Source organism: Bradysia coprophila (assembly GCF_014529535.1).
Source record: "Bradysia coprophila strain Holo2 chromosome X unlocalized genomic scaffold, BU_Bcop_v1 contig_128, whole genome shotgun sequence".
NCBI lineage: Eukaryota > Metazoa > Arthropoda > Insecta > Diptera > Sciaridae > Bradysia > Bradysia coprophila.
The window spans coordinates 3,737,643-3,758,246 of NW_023503295.1; the positions used below are offsets into that span (position 1 = coordinate 3,737,643).

Genomic DNA, 20,604 nt, shown 5'->3' on the forward strand with positions numbered 1-20,604 from the left:
TTGTTTTTTGTGAAAAGCTGTTCCGGAGTCCTGAGGTCATTTACTATACGCTAACACTTTATTTGACTAAAATCCTCCGAGAAAATTTTTATAATTTTTCTCTTGATATTACTAATAACACTGGATCTGATATATTCGTGGCATAGCGACGCTTTTTTGTATTGATAACGTAAAAGAATAGTAGACGATAAAAAATGACTGCCATAGTACCGTTCCAGATGCTGTTCCAGCTGTAGAGCCCCCAGAAAGAAGGAAAAAATCTGCATTTTGGCATCAACTTTTTTTCCAACACTTCTGTGGACCTGCAGCACAAAAGAACAGCTACAACACCCCTTACTCAGTTTCGTGGAACATTGAAGCTGCAGGGAAGGCGGCCTCTCCGAACATTCACTACATTTTAAGTCGTAACTCTCGTGGATCTACTCGCACCAAGCGGTGCGTATACTCTACCTGTAGGACTTTCCAAGGCCGACGTTCGTACAACATTACAACAATTTAAAATAATTTTTTCTTGAGTTATTGTCGAAAAACTGTTTTCGGTACCCTCTGACATGTCTTCACTTTTGAACGCTTTTCACAAAAAACAATTTTTTTTTAGAAAAAGTGAAAGATACGTGTTTCCTAGAATTGAAAGACGAATCCAACGAGCTATCACTCATTAAAATCGGAGACCGCTTGTTCCCAAAGTTAAAAAAATCACCTGAAGATTTGGCGATATCACTCTTAATTTTTAATCGAAACTAGAATCAGAAGGAGTTTCGTAACACTAAAGTCGGAAAAAAAATCGATAAGGAAACGTGGTCGGTCACAAGTATCTAATATCTAGTATCTATCTATTGTGTTTGAAAATTGTTAGACTATTTCGCAATATTACTCTTAAAATGTGATGCCACATAGAACAATAAAATCCAAATGACTGAAACAATATGCTCAAATTAATCTAACAAACAGTCAAATCTGTCGACCCCTCCTATTTAACCATATCAATCCCAAAAGTTCAATTTCAGATATTAAATTCCCGAAAGCACGCACTATACATAATCCATTCCATATTGAAAAAAAAATAGTGTACAAATAACACAATAACAACGAGATCGGTAAAAACCAGAATAAATAAAACTTTTGATTTCAGATGTATAACAAGAAAAAAATTGACGAAAAAAAACACTTACGTTTTTCCTCCTCTTTAACTTTCACTTGAAGCGCATCTCGAGCTGTCGGCAATACAATGTAATCGGGTCCCATTTTCTTTAGCTCTGCCATTGTGTAAACTTTATCCGCAATAACAAGATGTCGTTCCAGAATCGCACGAGCCTACATCATGTACAAGAAAGTGAAAAGGTAAGTTATGATATGGCGAAGAGGAAAAAAAACCACCACAAGGAGCATTAATAATCTAACAAAAAAAAAAAGAGAATTACTACGTATGTGAGCTGTGGTAACATTTACGTGACGAAGTTTTTTTTTTGGGTATTAAGGATTGTGTAGCCACGTTGTATAATTAATCACATAACATTAGATCCGACAATCATCCCTTCGTTTATCAAAAATTTATTATTTTTTGAATGGAGAATATTCTATTTACTTTTAGCCATTGAAAATGTTCACTTGAGCTTAATGAAATTTCAGCAAAAAAAAGTTTTAATTGAAAAATATTGTTGTTCGACGTCGTTATTTTTTCATTCTTTTTTTTTAATTTGACTAGCTAATTGAAAGTTTTGGTTCTATTTGAATAGTATTACATAATAAAAGAAAGAGTAAACAAGTAGCTGACGAAAAAAAAAGCGAAAGACGAAGGACAAACTTATAAATAGCTTTTTATTCCGGAAATATTTTGTTTATTTATAAACTCGCAGTGTTTTGCTTGTTCTGCAGGAATGATTTTTTTATGTTATAAATTGTGAAAGTGGAAATTTATAGCAGAAAGTTTGAGTAATACAGATTTGAGTGATATTAACACTGTTTATTAAGAGTGATATCGCCAAAACTTCAGGTGATTCTTGTAACTTTGGGAACAAGCGGTCTCCGATTTTAATGAGTGATAGCTCGTTGCATTCGCCTTTTAATTCTAGGAAACACGTATCTTTCACTTTTCCGAAAAAAAATTTACTTTCTGTGAAAAGTGTTCAAAAGTGTCAGAGGGTACCGAAAACAGTTTTTCGACAATAACTCAAGAAAAAATTATTTTAAATTGTTGTAATGTTGTACGAACGTCGGCCTTGGAAAGACCTACAGGTAGAGTATACGCACCGCTTGGTGCTAGTAGATCCACGAGAGTTACGACTAAAGATATAGTGAATGTTCAGAGAGTCCGCCTTCTCTGCAGCTTCGATGTTCCGCGGAACTGAGTATGGGGTGTTGTAGCTGGCCTCGCCCACTGTCGTCCCACATATAAATGAACCCAGTACTTTTGTACTGCAAACCTACAGAAGTCTTGTAAAAAAAGTTGGTGTCAAAATGTAGATTTTTTTCCTTCTTTCTGAGGGCCCAACTGCTGAAACAGCGTCTGGAACGCTTCTACGGGAATAATTTCATATAGTCTGCCATTCTGTTTCCTTATACGCTTCGCTATGTCGCGAACATAGATCGTTACAACATATCCAGTGGTAGTAATTCGAGTGAAAAATTATTAAATTTTTCTAAGCGGATTTTAGTCAAATAAAGTGTTAGCGTATAGCGCATGATCTCAGGACTCCGGAACAGTAATTAGTTTTTCAACCGGACCAATATTTGCTACGGGATGGAAGTTTTGAAAAACGATATGATCAACTGAGAGCAAATGGTTTTCCGAACTCCCATCCCGTAGCAAATATTGTTCCACATAAAAAACTAATTATTGTTCCGGAGTCCTGAGATCATGCCCTACACGCTAACACTTTATTTGAGTAAAATCCGCCGAGAAAAATTTGATAATTTTTCACTCGAATTACTAACGCTGGATATGTTGTAACGATCTATGTTCGCGACATAGCGAAGCGTATAAGGAAACAGAATGGTAGACTATATGAAATTATTCCCGTAGAAGCGTTCCAGACGCTGTTTCAGCAGTTGGGCGTACAGAAAGAAGGAAAAAATCTGCATTTTGACACCAACTTTTTTTACAAGACTTCGGTAGGCTTGCAGCACAAAAGTACTGGTTTCATTTATATGTGGAACGATAGTGGGTGAGTCCAGCTACAGCACCTAAACTCAGTTTCGTGGAACATCGAAGTTGCAGAGAAGGTGGACTCTCCGAACATTCTCTACATTTTTAGTCGTAACTCTCGCGGATATACTCGCACCAAGCTGTGCGTATACTCTACCTGTAGGTCTTTCCAAGGCCGACATTCGTACATCATTACAACAATTTAAAATAATTGTTTCTTTAGTTATTGCCAAAAAACTGTTTTCGTTACCCTCTGACATGTCCTCACTTTTGAACCTTTTTCACAGAAAGTAAATTTTTTTGTTCAAAAAAATGGCAGATACGTGTTCGCTAGAATTAAACGACGAATCGAATGAGCTGTCACTCATTAAAATCGGAGACCGCTTGTTCCCCAATCACCTGAAGTCTTGGCGATATCACCCTTAAACAGCAAATGCATAAAATATCATTGACCGGGTAGAAAAAGTGATCAATTTCATTTTTTAAGTTGAACTGCTAAAACCAAATCTATTTTCTGTTGAAAGCAAACACATTCTGGTCCAGGGCCTACTTTTTGGAAACTAATTTCTTGAATTTCTTGAAATTTCTCGAATTTCTTAAAATTCGAGAAATTCAAGAAACTTTGAGAAATTCAAGAAATATTTCTCGAAATTTCTTGAATTTCTCGAGGTTTCTTGAATTTCTCAAAGTTTCTTGAATTTCTCGATTTTCTCTAAAAGTTTCTAAAAAGTAGGCCCTGTTCTGGTCCGTATTGCGGTCCTATATTTTTGCAAAACCATTCTATCGGAAAGATATCATCAAAAGTAAACTAAAATCCAGTAAAACGCCCAATTGTATGGTTTTCATTTGCATTTGCAAATTTGTAGCATACAGTTAGGCGGGAAAATATTCGTTTTTTTGATGATTTCTCTGAACCAAATCTTTTTTGAAACATGAAAAACCATTAAAGCACGCAAAAATGTGTTACTTTTAAAGGAAAAATTGGTTTGTGGATGATGTTTGTGCAACTTAACCATTTGGAGAAACCTGTGCAGATTACATTATTTTACAGTAACTTGGCTCCGATATTGAACACAAAGACGGGAGATCCATTAAGTAAGAAATACGTGAAAGAACGGATTTCAAATTACCATCCAATGTGGCAATGTAACTAGCATTGTAAATACATTGCCAGAAAATAAAGGGTTGAAACGTAAATCGAATTGAAAAAAAGGAGAATTTTATTCATTCGTTGAACATCTAGCTTTAAGTGAATTTAAATTGTATAAAAAAGTGTGCTGGACGTACGAAGGTTTACATTGAATGGTGAATTGCTGTAATTATGTAATTTATCCTGTGCTTTAGTTACAGATTCGCTGGCCGGTTTACAATAAAAATCGGCTACAGTTAGAGGTAGTGAAATTTCAACATGAATTGGCTTCATCTGATTATCAGCTGATCCATACAAACAATCAAAAAATTTTATACGATTTTACCACTACCTCGCACATCCGTTTAGCAGTTTTAATTGTATAAAACAGCTGAAGCAAATTCATGCTGAAATTACACTTCCTCTGACTGTAATACAAAAATAAAACCGTAGCCCACGACTTCACATTTTGACTATTCCGGGGACTATTCCGACCTCTGGGAGCCAGGAGTCAAACGTTGCTGTAAATATGTTTCTTAGTCAGTAAACGTTTTACAGATTTTTTTGTTGTACAGGACTTGCGTCACGCTTGCTTACTAATCTGCAGTGCTGTTAAGTATCGATCATTTAAGGCCCGTCATTGGGAAATGACAGGACAGTTTCCCGAAAATGTATGTAAAATTTTATCACAAAAATTCACCGAAAAAATTCAAAGAAACTCACCTCTTATGTTTTCTATTGTATTCGGGCATATTCTCTTTAGGTCGCCAAGGCATATTTGAACACTAAAACACTTTTTACTCGATGCAAAAACAAAAAGTTTTTTTTTGTTTTGTCGCGACAAAAACACAGAAAATATTTCGACACAACTGTGACACTCCGCTACTATAAGTACTAGAATCAATGTTTGCTGTGTTCACTTCGGCGGTAAAATATTTTCATTCAAAAAAGTGTCGGACATTTAAAAACAATCATCAAACGGTTGACAAAGGGTAGCGTATACATTTAATAATGCTCATCGACCATTTTTTTTAAAGCTTTACGAGAGCTCAGCGGACATTCTCTCAACGATGGGAGAGCATTTATTAAAAATTTAGCCTCTCGTAAGACTGCGCTGAGCGTAAATAAATGTTCGTTCCTCTTTAGTAAGCTAAGAAGACTTCGCGAAGTCTAATTATGCCACCTCTTTGAATAAAAATATCGGCTGAGGTCGAATAATTCTCCGCTGAGCTTTAACAAACCTCCGCTGAGCTTTAACAAACCTCCGCTGAGCTCTAATAATTCTCCGCTAGGCTTCAGTAAGTGTCCGTTAGGCCTAAGCAAGTCGCAGGAAGGCTTAATGGAGCGAATCGGACACTCAGCGGAGATCTTCCAAAGCTAAGTGGAGTCTTATTAAATCATAGCAACAATTATTAGGTATCCGCTGATACTTATTGAGTGTTCGCTTAGCTTCATTGCCTTACTACAACGTGCTAAGGTCTGACGGACTCTTACTGAAGCCTAGCGGAGAATTGTTAGAGCTCATTAGAGGTTTGTCAAAGCTCAGCGGAGTATTATTAGAGCTCAGCGGAGAATTATTCGACCTCAGCCGATATTTTTATTCAAAGAGTTGGCATAATTAGACTCAGCGAAGTCTTGTTAGCTTACTAAAGAAGTGGGAGAGGTTACAATTTTAATAAATGTCTACCATCGTTGAAGTGTCGGACACTTTTTTGAATGAAAATATTTTACCACCGAAGTGAACACAGCAAACATTCATTCTAGTCCTTATAGTAGCGGAGTGTCACAGTTGTGTCGAAATATTTTCTGTGTTTTGTCGCGACAAAACAAAAAACAAAATTTTGTTTTTGCATCGAGTAAAAAGTGTTTTAGTGTTTAAATATGCCTTGGGGACATAAAGAGACGGTGCATGAATACAATGGAAAGCATCGTGGGTGAGTTTCTTTGAATCTTTTCGGTGAATTTTTGTGATAAAATTTTCCATACATTTTCGGGAAACTGTCCTGTCATTTCCCAATGACGGGCCTTAAATCAAAGTCATATGAAACACAAGTCGACGTCAAAAGTTCCAAATGTAATCGTGTTTCATAAAGACTTGTTGCTGTTTTGTTACGTTGGAATTTCTCTGAAAGTTTCTCGACCAACAAAGAATATCGCGAACATTTCAACCGTATTTAGAAAAATTGATTGAAAAGTGGTAAGACATTTTAATTCGGAACAGGAAATGTCCCACAACCGACAACAACAATTTTCCATTAACAACGATTGTTTTTGGTGGCACTTTTTCGAGGCTTGAACATAATAGGAAAGAACAAAAAAAAACAAATCGTCACAGTAAATAACACCGTTCTCTTTCATCCAGGGCTTACTTTAGAGAATTTTAATTCCGAAAATTCTGAAAAAATTCTGAAAAGAATTTTTTCAGAATTTTCGGAATTTTCAGAATTAAAATTCTCTAAAGTAAGCCCTGCTTTCATCTGAATGGAATCCATGCAATTAAATTATTCAATTAACCAAGCCCATTTAAAAAAAAAAGAAGAAAAGAGAGAATTAGTCGTCGTACTTACATGCCAATTGAATTCCGGCATAAATAATTTTTTGTGTGTTGATGGAAATTCAATTTCTGTTTGCTGCCATGCCCAGTCTCGTGGGACAAAATACGTAAAACGTCTTGTTGTATCATTGAGCTGTGCATTGAAACCAGATAACATTCCCATCAAATTGCTGGAGCTGTTGGATGGAAAATATATACCGCATTTACATCACCATCTTATCCCATTCAATATATTATATCCCCAACCACCATACACACTGTACAGACTCTCGATAGAATGGAATGATGTGCTTTCCATTGCATTTTCGTTCCCATTGTGTCGGTGGTGTGATGTCATACTATACTTACTTTAACATTGGATCGGTCTTCAGTTTATCATATACCGTTGAATATGGTACACCAAGCACTCGATCAATGATGTGTACGTATCCATTTGTTTGAGCTATATCAGCTTGAATGAGAGTGGCATTGACGCCTCCGCCTTCAACGGTAATCGTATGGTTTCCTTGTCGGCTGCTCAATACGTTGAAATATAAATTTTTTCGGAAAGCCAGTGTAGGGAATTGGGTTATCTGAAAAAAATGTGAAATGCTTAGAGTGGTGGTTGCGACAATCGAAAGGGGAGAATGTTTGGGGAAAACCAACAACGAAAATAATTATTCTGCCTTCGACATCAGATCTCCGAAAATACATTTTTCAATTTCCCTTTTTGACGATTTTTTTTTATATCAGGGCCGGTCTGACTACCTGAGGGCTTATCGGGCGATCTCTGAAGCCTCGGACAAAATTAGTTTTACTGAGTTGTAAAAAACTCAACGGTCCATCAGACTCCGCCTGATCGTCCACCATGCAGGCCTGGCCAACACTGTCGATTACAACCATTTTTAAATCATTTGATTTTTAAAAATATCACGAAATTTGAACTAAGAAAAGTAGAAAGAATTGATCGTGCTTAGCTAAAATTGTAGCTTACATTTGCGTGGTCGATTTTTTGGGATCGGAAATGGACCCCTCCACAAAAAATTCTAGTGGCCCATAGGCACCAAAAAGCCACATACAAACTTTTTTCTTCATCATCTCCGGGTTGCGAAAAATCAAAATTTGAAAATTTTCGAGTAGCCGATTTTTTCCCATTCTAAAAACCACCACGACCAGGTTGAATTGAAAAAGTTTGCTGGCCGAGTTTTTGTGAGTCATCAAGTTTCGCTTAAGTCCGATTTTCCACAATTTTCAATATGAAAAACAAGTTTTTTTTTGCCGAATTATTTATAAACTTGTCTTGCGATAGCTCATTGGAAAGGTATTTCCATAGCGGACGCAGAAATAGAAACATTACCGGGAAAAAAATTAAATTATTTTGAGTTATACCTGTTACAAAGCTTAAAAACAGGCTAAATTTATCAGCAAGGAGAAAATTGACTTACAGCAATTTAATGCGATTTTTTGACAGAAATTCATAAATTAGTAGCCAAAAATACGTTTATAACCAAAAGAGTGTAAAAATAGGCAATTTAGAAAATCCAATTTTCTCCTTGCTGATAAATTTAGCCTGTTTTTAGGCTTTGTAACAGGTATAACTCAAAATAATTTAAATTTATTTCAGGTAATGTTTCTATTTCTGCTTCCGCTATGGAAATACCTTTCCGATGAGCTATCGCAAGACAAGTTTATAAATATTTCGGCCAAAAAAAAAAGGTTTTTTTCATATTGAAAATTGTGGAAAATCGGACTTCGGCGAAACTTGATGACTCACAAAAACTCGGCCAGCAAACTTTTTCAATTTTTAGCCCCGTACGAAGTGCAAAGGGGCTTATAGGATTACGATGCCGTGTGTAATTGATGGAATTCGAAGCAGATGGTAAGGGCAAAGTGTTTGCCTATGTTCATAGATGACGAATCTGCAAAAATTTTGTCTGTCCGTCTGTCACGTCAATATCTTGAGTAAATCAAATCCGATTTCAAAAATTTTTCCTGAAAGATTGTTGAAATAGTGAGGCTAAGTTCGAAGATGGGCATATTCGGGTCGGCCCTTCGTGAGTTAGGGCCACCTAAGTGATTTAAGGTCTTTTGGCAAATGATAGGTATTGTCAATACCAATCCAGGAAAAAAAAGTTTTTTAAAATCGGGTGAGTGGACCGTGAGTTAGGGCCTTAGAAGTGAAATGCTACTAGGGCCCGATGTGTATTTTACATAGAACTCAAGTAAATTTCATTCGTTTTTCGTAATTTTTGTTTGATTTGGAAGGTAATCAAAGGTCGAATAGAATGTTGTTGAAAAAAAATTAAATTTGGGTCCTTGGCCTAAGGCCGCTACTAGGGCCCTATGTGTATTTCACATATAACTCGAGTAAATTTCATCCGTTTTTCGTAATTTTTGTTTCATTTGGAAGGTAATCAAAGGTCGAATAGAATGTTGTTGAAAAAAAATTAAATTTGGGTCCTTGGACTAAGGCCACTACTAGGGCCCTATGTGTATTTCACATATAACTCGAGCAAATTTCATCCGTTTTTCGTAATTTTTGTTTCATTTGGAAGGTAATCAAAGGTCGAATAGAATGTTGTTGAAAAAAAATTAAATTTGGGTCCTTGGACTAAGGCCACTACTAGGGCCCTATGTGTATTTCACATATAACTCGAGTAAATTTCATCCGTTTTTCGTAATTTTTGTTTCATTTGGAAGGTAATCAAAGGTCGAATAGAATGTTGTTGAAAAAAAATTAAATTTGGGTCCTTGGACTAAGGCCACTACTAGGGCCCTATGTGTATTTTACATAGAACTCAAGTAAATTTCATTCGTTTTTCGTAATTTTTGTTTGATTTGGAAGGTAATCAAAGGTCGAATAGAATGTTGTTGAAAAAAAATTAAATTTGGGTCCTTGGCCTAAGGCCGCTACTAGGGCCCTATGTGTATTTCACATATAACTCGAGCAAATTTCATCCGTTTTTCGTAATTTTTGTTTCATTTGGAAGGTAATCAAAGGTCGAATAGAATGTTGTTGAAAAAAAATTAAATTTGGGTCCTTGGACTAAGGCCACTACTAGGGCCCTATGTGTATTTCACATATAACTCGAGTAAATTTCATCCGTTTTTCGTAATTTTTGTTTCATTTGGAAGGTAATCAAAGGTCGAATAGAATGTTGTTGAAAAAAAATTAAATTTGGGTCCTTGGACTAAGGCCACTACTAGGGCCCTATGTGTATTTTACATATAACTCGAGCAAATTTCATCCGTTTTTCGTAATTTTTGTTTCATTTTGGAGGTAATCAAAGGCCGAATAGAATGTAGTTGAAAAAAATTTTAAATTTGGGTCCTCGGACTGAGGCCGATACTAGGGCCCTATGTGTATTTTACATATAACTCGAGCAAATTTCATCCTTTTTTCGTAATTTTTGTTTCATTTGGAAGGTAATCAAAGGCCGAATAGAATGTTGTTGAAAAAAATTAAATTTGGGTCCTTGGACTAAGGCCACTACTAGGGCCCTATGTGTATTTTACATATAACTCGAGCAAATTTCATCCGTTTTTCGTAATTTTTGTTTCATTTGGGAGGTAATCAAAGGCCGAATAGAATGTAGTTGAAAAAAATTTTAAATTTGGGTCCTCGGACTGAGGCCGATACTAGGCCCTTCAAAAAAATAAAATTTTAGGGCGATTTGAAATTTTTGTTTCATTTGAAAGGAACGTCGTACGGGGCTTCATAATAATTTTACTTTAACTACATTAGCCGGCGCAATAGGCTTACGGTCAAAGTAGGGTGACAGACGCACTAGGGTCACGTACGCAATAGATATACGGGTTTGTACGGGGCTCAGTCGCAGCAAACGCTCCGACTGTTCTGATGGTTCGTTTTCTTTTTTATATGTTAGAGTGGACCTCATAGAAAGATAAAATGATGTTTTAAGGTTGAAAAAAAAGTAAAACCTGGTCGTGGTGGTTTTTAGAATGGGAAAAAATCGGCTACTCGAAAATTTTCAAATTTTGATTTTTCGCAACCCGGAGATGATGAAGGAAAAAGTTTGTATGTGGCTTTTTGGTACCTATGGGCCACTAGAATTTTTTCTAGAGGGGTCCATTTCCGATCCCACAAAATCGACCACCCCTAGCCATTAGCTTTAAATAAAAAATTAGTTTTGGCTACAGTCGTTTGACCAGCTCTGAGAAAACTGAGCAGTTTAACGAAATTTTCATAAACTGCTCAGTTTTCTCAGAGCTGGTCAAACTGCTACAACCAAATCTATTTTTTGTAGGTTACACAATCATTGTTGTTATTGCGGTCCTACATTTTTGAAAAAGGATTCTAGTGGAAAGATGTCACCGAAAGTCAACTAAAATCCAGTAAAACGCCAAAATGTATGTAATCTTGAACAGTATTTGACACTGCAATATCAGCAACATGAAAAAACTAAATTGCAAAGGCTCCCGAATCCCCGTGCTTTCACCTACGTAATAGACACACACTAGGTGAGCCAATGTTAATCTATTGACACTTCAAACTTGAATGTCCCTGAAGGATTAAATAGACTTTTAAAGAAGCTGGTCAAGTTTTCGACGAAAGTACTCTCGGATAGAAAATTGATGTATGACTCCTTCCATTAAGCGTTATTCCTTTCTAATTCTACTGTTGCATTAAGGACCGTTGTATTATATAATTTCCTAACGAATGCTAAAAGGATTTTTTAGCGAAAGAGAAGTCTCCAGCACGATCCGGAGCAGAGTCCTGCAATCGAATTCGGTAAGAAAGCTCTTTAGCATAAGTTAGGAACAATGTTTTTCCTAAATGACATTGGAAATACGAGAAAAAATCGCGATATTTTAACAATAGTTAGGAAAATCAATTTAAGAAACCTAATTAATTTTGCATTGAAATTACTGATTAACGAACCAAAAATACTTACCACATTCGGATTTGTTTGACGCATTCTTTCCGTGTTAAGTCGGTCGCGAACAATATGCAAATTCAGAATTTCCTTCATTTTTTCCTTGTTCCTGCGGAGAAAGTTTTCATCAGAAAGCTAATTTATAAACATTATTTCGCTTTTGTGTTTCCATATTTTCGTATCTTTTTTTGTGTGTGTGTGTTCGAACGCGTTCCCTCACAGAGAGAAACAGTTACGGCATGTTCGAATGTATATTTCGAAAAACAAGAAAAGTTTAAATTGATTTCCATGTTCTTTCGCATCAATTTTCGAATACACTTTCCGGGTGGATATAAATACCCACCAAATGATACGGAAAACGATGAAGCAAATGTACACAACAACAAAAAACAGAAAACATTTTTACCTGATAATATTCTTCAAGTTTGGATCATTCCAGGCTTCATTACCTGAAAAATATGCATTTTATGTAATCCACAAAACGAGATAAAGGAGAAAGAAAAAAGTTAATGCGAAAAATGTTATTACTTGGAGCAAACAATGTAACGTCTTTCATGCCATTGACCTTCTGCATAAATTCACCGCCAAAGTCCATTATTGTTTCGTAGAATCTGAACAGTGGCCCGTCTTCTTTTTCCTGTTGTTGTTGGTATTATTTTTTTAGTATTAAAATTTGCATTTATAAATTGTTTTCATTAATTTGATTTTATCTCATTTGAATATGCTAAATGAAAATAAATCTAAATGATAATCATTTCAGTCATAGTCTATTAGTGGATATATCCTCTCATTGCAACACAAAAAAAAGGTAAAAACAAAAAAAATCTGTGGAAATGAATTTGACATAGTTCCCGAGCGCCGCGCCGCTCGTGATTCGGCAGTCAATCTTTGGAGGAAAAGTCATAGACGAAGAAATCTATCGAAAAGAAAAGTGATTAAGCGAAAGTTTTGATTCAGAAAAACTTTGGCGAATTGTTTCAAAGTTCTTATAGTGTCGGGAAACCCGACGCGGGATTAAAGTTACTTATAAGTATAATATTCATAGCTAATATAATCAGCCGCAACGGCGATTATATTATCGACCAATACGGAATGATCAATTTCAACAATTTGGGTTCTATTTTGGGTAACGAATTGTAAATGATTGAGGAAAGTATTACGATAATTATTCACTGCTCAATCAGATCAGCTGCCGAACCACGACGATCAAATGCCACAACTCGAATTTATCAGGAAACAAAAATGATCGCAACGAGGAATTTTCAAGTGTTACACTGTTACACGTATGTGGATGATTTTCTTTTGTAGTGAAGGTTCTTAGCGATTGCATAGTGCATTTTTTGACAAAAGTCTGAAAATTGGACCCTCGGTAAATATGGTCATCCAGAGTCTAATGCGATATGGTGCCCAAAATTTTAGCCCCTCCCCTTCCCCTGCCATCGCTTTAAAGTTTTCGGTGCAGAGGTAGGTTTGATGAATTATTATGCAGTCGCCATGACTCCTACCATAGCTATATATAGCTCAAATGAAAAAGGAAAGTCTAAAGTTTTTTTTTGGGACACTTTGCTTTTACAAATTTTCCATTTTCATGTGACTTTTCCGAGCTTTTCCGAAATGTCAGAAAAAAAGTTGAGTTTCAAAGTGAGATAACTCGTGAAATATGATTTTTACAAGGAAATGATGTTCCGACGATTTGTTCGCCATGAAATTCTCTACCGAAATAAGTTATGGCAGTCTTTCCTATCTTTAACGGTGGCGGATCTGGAACCTATTTTCCGCATTCCCACCATATAATGTTAGGAATGAAAAAATAATAATTTTCAAGATTTTCACCAAATTTTTTTTATTTTGTTAGGAAACTTGCTGTTATGATGTAGGAAGTTGTTTCTGTTGTAAATGATGTCCATATTTCCTCATCCAGAGGTTCCACTAGTCAGTACTCTGGAATTTTACGACTTTTCAATGTAAATTTTGAATGTGTTCTGGATTTGGGACTATTAAAAGTTCTCCAGCATAAAATACGTAAAATTTCATGATTCCTCAATAACCTCTGACGTCCTAGCTTATCATCCTGCTGGGATATAGTCGGGAACAGGGTTGGAAGAGACTCAGGTTTTTGATTTTTCCAGGATTTTTCGAAAGAACTACATTTGTCAAGTTAAATAAAAAAGAATTACAGACCAGTATAGTCCTGGCCTCTTATTTCCGCTCCAAATTCTAGAACTGGAAGTTTTAAAGGACTTCCTAGCATTTTTTGGATTTCCCTCTATACTTTTAGGATTATTGAAATGGTAGTGTACTAGTTCCTAAAATTCCATAACTGAACTTGGTCCAGCATTTTCCCAATTCTAGAACTCTGGGATTTTATGGGAAAACTCAGTCTTTTTTGGACTCTCTACTGGCCTAAAAGGATGATTATGATAGTAGTTGGCTGGTTCCTGAAATTCCATCATTCCCAATGGCTCAGTATCTTCCCAAAAAAAACTTTAGACTTTCCTTTTTCATTTGACCTATTTATAGCTATGGTAGGAGTCATTGCAACTTCACAATAATTCGTCAAACCTACCTCTGCACCGAAAACTTTAAAGCGATACCAGGGGAAGGGGAGGGGCTAAAATTTTGGGCACCATATCGCATTAGACTCTGGATGACCATATTTACCGAGGGTCCAATTTTCAGACCTTTGTCAAAAAATGCACTATGCAATTGTGTTTTGTATGAAGTAGAACCTCTACTATTTAAATATTAATTCAACACGATATACATACGCATCCAGCAAGCGAGGTATAGACTAAGATTAGTATTTTTTTAAGCTTTCCGAGGTAATCTAATCAAGCTGTTCTAGTTCTAAATGTTTTAGTTTTATCGGAAGTATGTTTGTTTCAAACAGCTTTTCAATTAATTTTTTTTTTTGTTTTATTTTAATGAAAATTTTTTCGCCCATCGGTGAGATGTGGTGGGTGATAGTGAAGGTGCTGTTGAACGAATGCTATTCATTGTTTCTTTTTTTAATGTACTTTTCTTTGCAAATCAACACCCACTCAATGAGAAAATAGAATTATGTGATGAGCAGTAAGAGAAATGAATGGGATAGTTGAAAAGAACTAAAAATACTTAGCAAATAAATATTAGCGTTTGGAGCCAGTAGACCATAAAATTGTATTTTAATTTTTTAATGAACGAATCGAATATTTTCGAATTCTTTCGAATTTATGCAGCTAAACTCTAAGCGACCGAGTGGTTTTCATTTCAGAAATGTTCAATTTTCATTTTTTAGCGCTCCGCTTTAAAATAGATGTCGAAAACGATGTTGCGGCCAAAGAAAAATCACTGACAGTTTTTCGTTTACGAAGTGACTATTCGCAGGCGCCTGCGAATAACCAAAATATTATAGGGATACTATTATGCCTGTGAGAATAACGTTTTGTACAAAGGAATTACTACTCTCAGACGCCTGCAATTGACTGCCAAAACTGTCAGTATATAAGAATAGTATCTTGTGCACCAACTTTTGAAATGTTGCATTTTTCAGCACTGGCCCAAATTTTCCTTAATAGAAATAAAGGAAAAATTTTTGGCGTGTGCTAAAAAACATTCCAAAACATACTGCCCACGATACTTTCTATGGGATTCTAGGGTTCAAATCCAGAGAAGTATTTTTACCTCGAGGAATATTTTTAATTTTCAAGTAAATTGACCAAAAATGAAAAATGAAATGAAAAAGCAGTGTGGAAAAATCTTACATTTCCACACACAAAATGCATTACAAAATATGTCGTATTGTGACACTCGGTTACAGAAAATAAACTTTCATAATTCAAATAAATAGTAATTTCCCAATTTGTCGACTAGAGGAAATATTGCAACAAACTGCTGCGACAAAATGAAAAACTTGGAACAATAGATCCTGCTCCAACAAAACTCAGTCGATGTTCTCGAATTTTTTCTCGCTGTGTGGTCGAACATCTCAATTTGCCAAAGATGGCAAAAAATGTCTGAAGTAACTTCACAGAACTGCTGAAGGGAATTCTTGTAAGTGATATCGCCAAATCTTCAGGTGATTGGGGAACAAGCAGTCTCCGATTTTAATGAGTGATAGCTCGTTGGATTCGTCGTTCAATTCTAGGAAACACGTATCTTTCACTTTTTCTAAAAATAAATTGTTTTCTGTGAAAAGCGTTCAAAAGTTAAGACTTGTCAGAGGGTACCGATAACAGTTTTTCGACAATAACTCCAGAAAAAATTATTTTAAATTGTTGTAATGTTGTACGAATGTCGGCCTTGGAAAGACCTACAGGTAGAGTATACGCACCGCTTAGTGCGAGTAGATCCACGAGAGTTACGACTAAAAATGTAGTGAATGTTCGGAGAGTCCACCTTATCTGCAACTTCGATATTCCACGAAACTGAGTTTAGGTGCTGTAGCTGGCCTCACCCACTATCGTTCCACATATAAATGAACCCAGTACTTTTGTGCTGCAAGCCCACAGATGTATTGGAAAAAAAGCTGGTGCCAAAATGCAGATTTTTTCCTTCTTTCTGAGGGCTCTACAACTGGAACAGCATCTGGAACGGTACTACGGCAGTCATTTTTTATTGTCTACTATTCTTTTACCTTATCAATAGAAAAACGCTTCGATATGTCGCGATATGTTTCTATTGATGAGGTAAAAGAATAGTAGACGATAAAAAATGACTGCCGTAGTACCGTTCCAGATGCTGTTCCAGTTGTAGAGCCCTCAGAAAGAAGGAAAAAATCTGCATTTTGGCACCAGCTTTTTTTCCAATACATCTGTGGGCTTGCAGCACAAAAGTACTGGGTTCATTTAAATGTGCCTCGATAGTGGGTGAGGCCAGCTACAACACCTAAAACTCAGTTTCGTGGAACATCGAAGCTGCAGAGAAGGCGGACTCTCCGAACATTCACTACATTTTTAGTCGTAACTCTCGTGGATCTACTCGCACCAAGCGGTGTGTATACTCTACCTGTAGGTCTTTCCAAGGCCGACATTCGTACAACATTAAAACAATTGAAAATCATTTTTTCTTGAGTTATTATTCTAAAAACTGTTTTCGGTACCCTCTGACATGCCTTCACTTTGGAACGCTTTTCACAGAAACCTATTTTTTTTAGAAAAAGTGAAAGATACTTGTTTCCTAGAATTGAAAGACGAATCCAACGAGTTATCACTCATTAAAATCGGAGACCGCTTGTTCCCAAAGTTAAAAAAATCACCTGAAGATTTGGCGATATCACTCTTATAGTACCCGGTAAATGAAAATGGTAAAAAAAAACGGAAAAGTTCCAGCACTCGTGCAAACGAAGAACGGGCTCAAAATGAGGCGAATATCGAAATGAAAACAATTCAGTCACTTGAATGTTTAAGGTAATTTAAAGTTAAAGTATCTGGAACCGACACAAATACACTTTTTTTTAAACCATTTATTCCGCGTCTTAATTTGGAACGAATCAAAAGACTAAATCCAGACAACCTTAATCGGATGGGTCCTTTTATTCAAATTTAATGTCCGTAAACTCTGTTTCACACTTCGATTTATATGAAGAAAAATAAGAAAGAAAATTCGAAAAATAAAAAATACGGAAAATGCATTGTACATACCCATCATGTACATTTGTTTCATTCAGTTTTTTTTCAAAATTATTGCTCATACAAATTGCATTTTTAATGAACGCTTTTCCGAGGAAATTGAATTTGAAAATGAGTTAAAAATGAACGTAGGTTTATAGTGTTTGCTATACAATTTCGTCAGGTGAATACGGTGTAACTCTTGATGTTCCAAGTTTTTCATTTAAAATAATTTTTTTACCGAAAAATAACTTTATGCTACCTTTCACATAGATGTTGATATGCCGTTCGCTTTATAGTTATTTGATAAGGGAGCACCGTGCATAATGTGTATGAATACAAAATTTATAATTTGAAAAAGAAAAAAAAGAGAGATGTTGCCGTGAAGAAAAACGACACAGAAATTGGAGAGCTTTTGGAAAAGCTTTCTCCTTTATTTTATTAGAGTGATTCCATTATGCAGTGGCGTTGATGTGAAAATATTTTTTACTTATTATTATGATCTAGTTTCGCGGCAATATTCAAAGAAAAAAATTGTATGCACACACAGGTCTTCTCATCCTCCTTGTACACATTTTATTTTTATTTTTATTAAACTGTGTTTAAGATGAGGAAGGTATAAATAGGGGGAAAAAAATTATGAAAAGATTTAAAAAAAAGTGTAATTCTAAGAAGCTTAAACTAAATTTTTCTTTGATGCAATTCAATTTGGATTCGTGAATGAACTAGTTTTCAGTGCACGTATAACAAGAAATACACTTTCACGCACGATCTAACGCATCGTATAAGATGTTCATCAGTAAATATTAGGTACAAAATTAGGTATCAAATGACGAAGTATAACGGCTCCCTTGTTATTGAAGCAAAATTTTAAATAATATTACCGTACTTGAAGCTATACGAGTTGGATGAGTATGGAACATTTAGTTGAATGTTTTAAGCAAATCTTATCAACTTGATGGTTAGCGACAAGATCGAAATGAAGTGGAGATGTTTATAAATCAATCTTAAGAGGCATCGATGCTTAGCTAAAATTGTAGTAATGCTCGGAACGGGTCGGGTTCGGTCAGACCGGAACCCGAACTTGATTTAAGGCTCGGAACGGGTTCGGGTTGACCTGTTTTAGTTCAGGTTGACCTGAACCGGATTTATGACCCGAACCTGAAAAATTATTTCGGGTTCAACTCGAACTTGACCCGAACTTGAATTTTCGATTTCGGGTTTAACCCGAACCCGACCTGAACCCGAAATTGTTCAACCCGAATTTGACCTGAACCTGAATTTTCAAATTCGAGTTCGACCCGAACCTGAACTGAACCCGAAATTTTAAATTTAATCAGGTCGGGTTCGGGTAACCCGAAATTTTGAGTGTTTATTACACTAAAAAAAGTCAAAAATTTCGGGTTACCCGAACCCGACCTGATTAAATTTAAAATTTCGGGTTCAGTTCAGGTTCGGGTCGAACTCGAAATTGAAAATTCAGGTTCAGGTCAAATTCGGGTTGAACAGTTTCGGGTTCAGGTCGGGTTCGGGTTAAACCCGAAATCGAAAATTCAAGTTCGGGTCAAGTTCGGGTTGAACCCGAAATAATTTTTCAGGTTCGGGTTAAATCAAGTTCGGGTTCCGGTCTGACCGAACCCGACCCGTTCCGAGCCTTAACTTGATTTAACCCGAACCTGAAAAATTATTTCGGGTTCAACCCGAACTTGACCCGAACTTGAATTTTCGATTTCGGGTTTAACCCGAACCCGACCTGAACCCGAAATTGTTCAACCCGAATTTGACCTGAACCTGAATTTTCAATTTCGAGTTCGACCCGAACCTGAACTGAACCCGAAATTTTAAATTTAATCAGGTCGGGTTCGAGTAACCCGAAATTTTGAGTGTTTATTACACTAAAAAAAGTCAAAAATGTCGGGTTACCCGAACCCGACCTGATTAAATTTAAAATTTCGGGTTCAGTTCAGGTTCGGGTCGAACTCGAATTTGAAAATTCAGGTTCAGGTCAAATTCGGGTTGAACAATTTCGGGTTCAGGTCGGGTTCGGGTTAAACCCGAAATCGAAAATTCAAGTTCGGGTCAAGTTCGGGTCAAGTTCGGGTTGAACCCGAAATAATTTTTCAGGTTCGGGTCATAAATCCGGTTCAGGTCAACCTGAACTAAAACAGGTCAACCCGAACCCGTTCCGAGCCTTAAATTGTAGCCTACAGTCTCGTAATTAATTTTTGCTGATATGTTCTCATAAGAATTCGGTTTTAAAAATGTACGACCGCAATAACGACGACGAATGTGTTAGCTTTAAATTAAAATTAGTTTTGTTATAGTCATACACTGCTCAGAGCTGGTCAAACTGCTACAACCAAATCTATTTTCTGTTGATAGCTAACCCACTCGTGGTCGTTGTTGCTTTCCTATATTTTTGAAAAATGATTCTGGTGGAAAGATATCATCAAAGGTAAACTAAAATCCAGTTTCAAAAAACGCCCAAATGTATGCTTTTCAGCAAAGCATCGATGCCTCTTAAATTAAACAATTTCTAAATGTGCTGCGATGAACGGAACATTTCGTAAATCCTTGTAAGATGTCTCCTCAATTACATTTCATTCGTTGTTGCAGGGTGGGACGTGAAATTTACAAGACACTCGCAAGTAATGCATTCTGTTGTTAGATAGATATTCACATCTCCAAACATCTTCATCTTCATCGGGAATAATAAATTTTCAGATAAAAATTGAAATGAAAATAAGAAGGCAATTTGTAAAGAAAAACCTTAAAATTAGTTGTGCTACAAAGCGTACAATAAGTTTTTATTTATTTAACTAATCCTAATGATAAAATGAACATTTATTGATCCAATAAAACATTTACATCAAACACAAATATATTCAGGATTATAAACATCAAGTTATATTGATCGGTATAGGAAAAGTGTTAGTGAGAGAAAGCATGAATTATAAATTGTAATTATGGGACTCTTTTGTGGAGGATAGGTGCATGTGTTCAACAAACCGAAAATTGATTCTAAGAACGCTTTTTTTTCTGAAATCAAAATGATTTATGCTGTAAACTGAAAACGTTAATGATCGACATGAAAATGGAAAAAAAAGGATAAAGTCGTTGATTCAGATTGATAAATGCAATGCTGTGCCGCACTTCTAGTTGATGCTTTCAACCAACATTATCAACAGTTTATTAACAACAAAAAAACTTCTGCGAAACTGGATTAAATAATGCAACCCCCGAGTCTGGTTTAACTCAAACTATGCCGATTCTTTTCAACGATTTTTTAGAATAAGTTAATGGTGTTAGCA

The 20,604-nt window shown here is 35.9% G+C and overlaps 1 protein-coding gene across 6 annotated transcripts in view; it reads right to left on the bottom strand.

The window, feature by feature from the left end:
* The window catches only part of LOC119067754 (fasciclin-1), a 236,392-nt gene that overhangs the window by 14,799 nt on the left and 200,989 nt on the right, over positions 1-20,604 (bottom strand). For all 6 annotated transcript variants that reach the window (XM_037170886.1, XM_037170884.1, XM_037170883.1 and 3 more), the window contains 6 exons: positions 12,234-12,342; positions 12,112-12,154; positions 11,724-11,814; positions 7,177-7,400; positions 6,842-7,004; positions 1,173-1,314 (listed from right to left, as the gene is read on the bottom strand). In XM_037170886.1, coding sequence (XP_037026781.1) covers positions 1,173-1,314; positions 6,842-7,004; positions 7,177-7,400; positions 11,724-11,814; positions 12,112-12,154; positions 12,234-12,342 — 772 coding nt within the window. The remainder of the gene's footprint in view (positions 1-1,172; positions 1,315-6,841; positions 7,005-7,176; positions 7,401-11,723; positions 11,815-12,111; positions 12,155-12,233; positions 12,343-20,604) is intronic.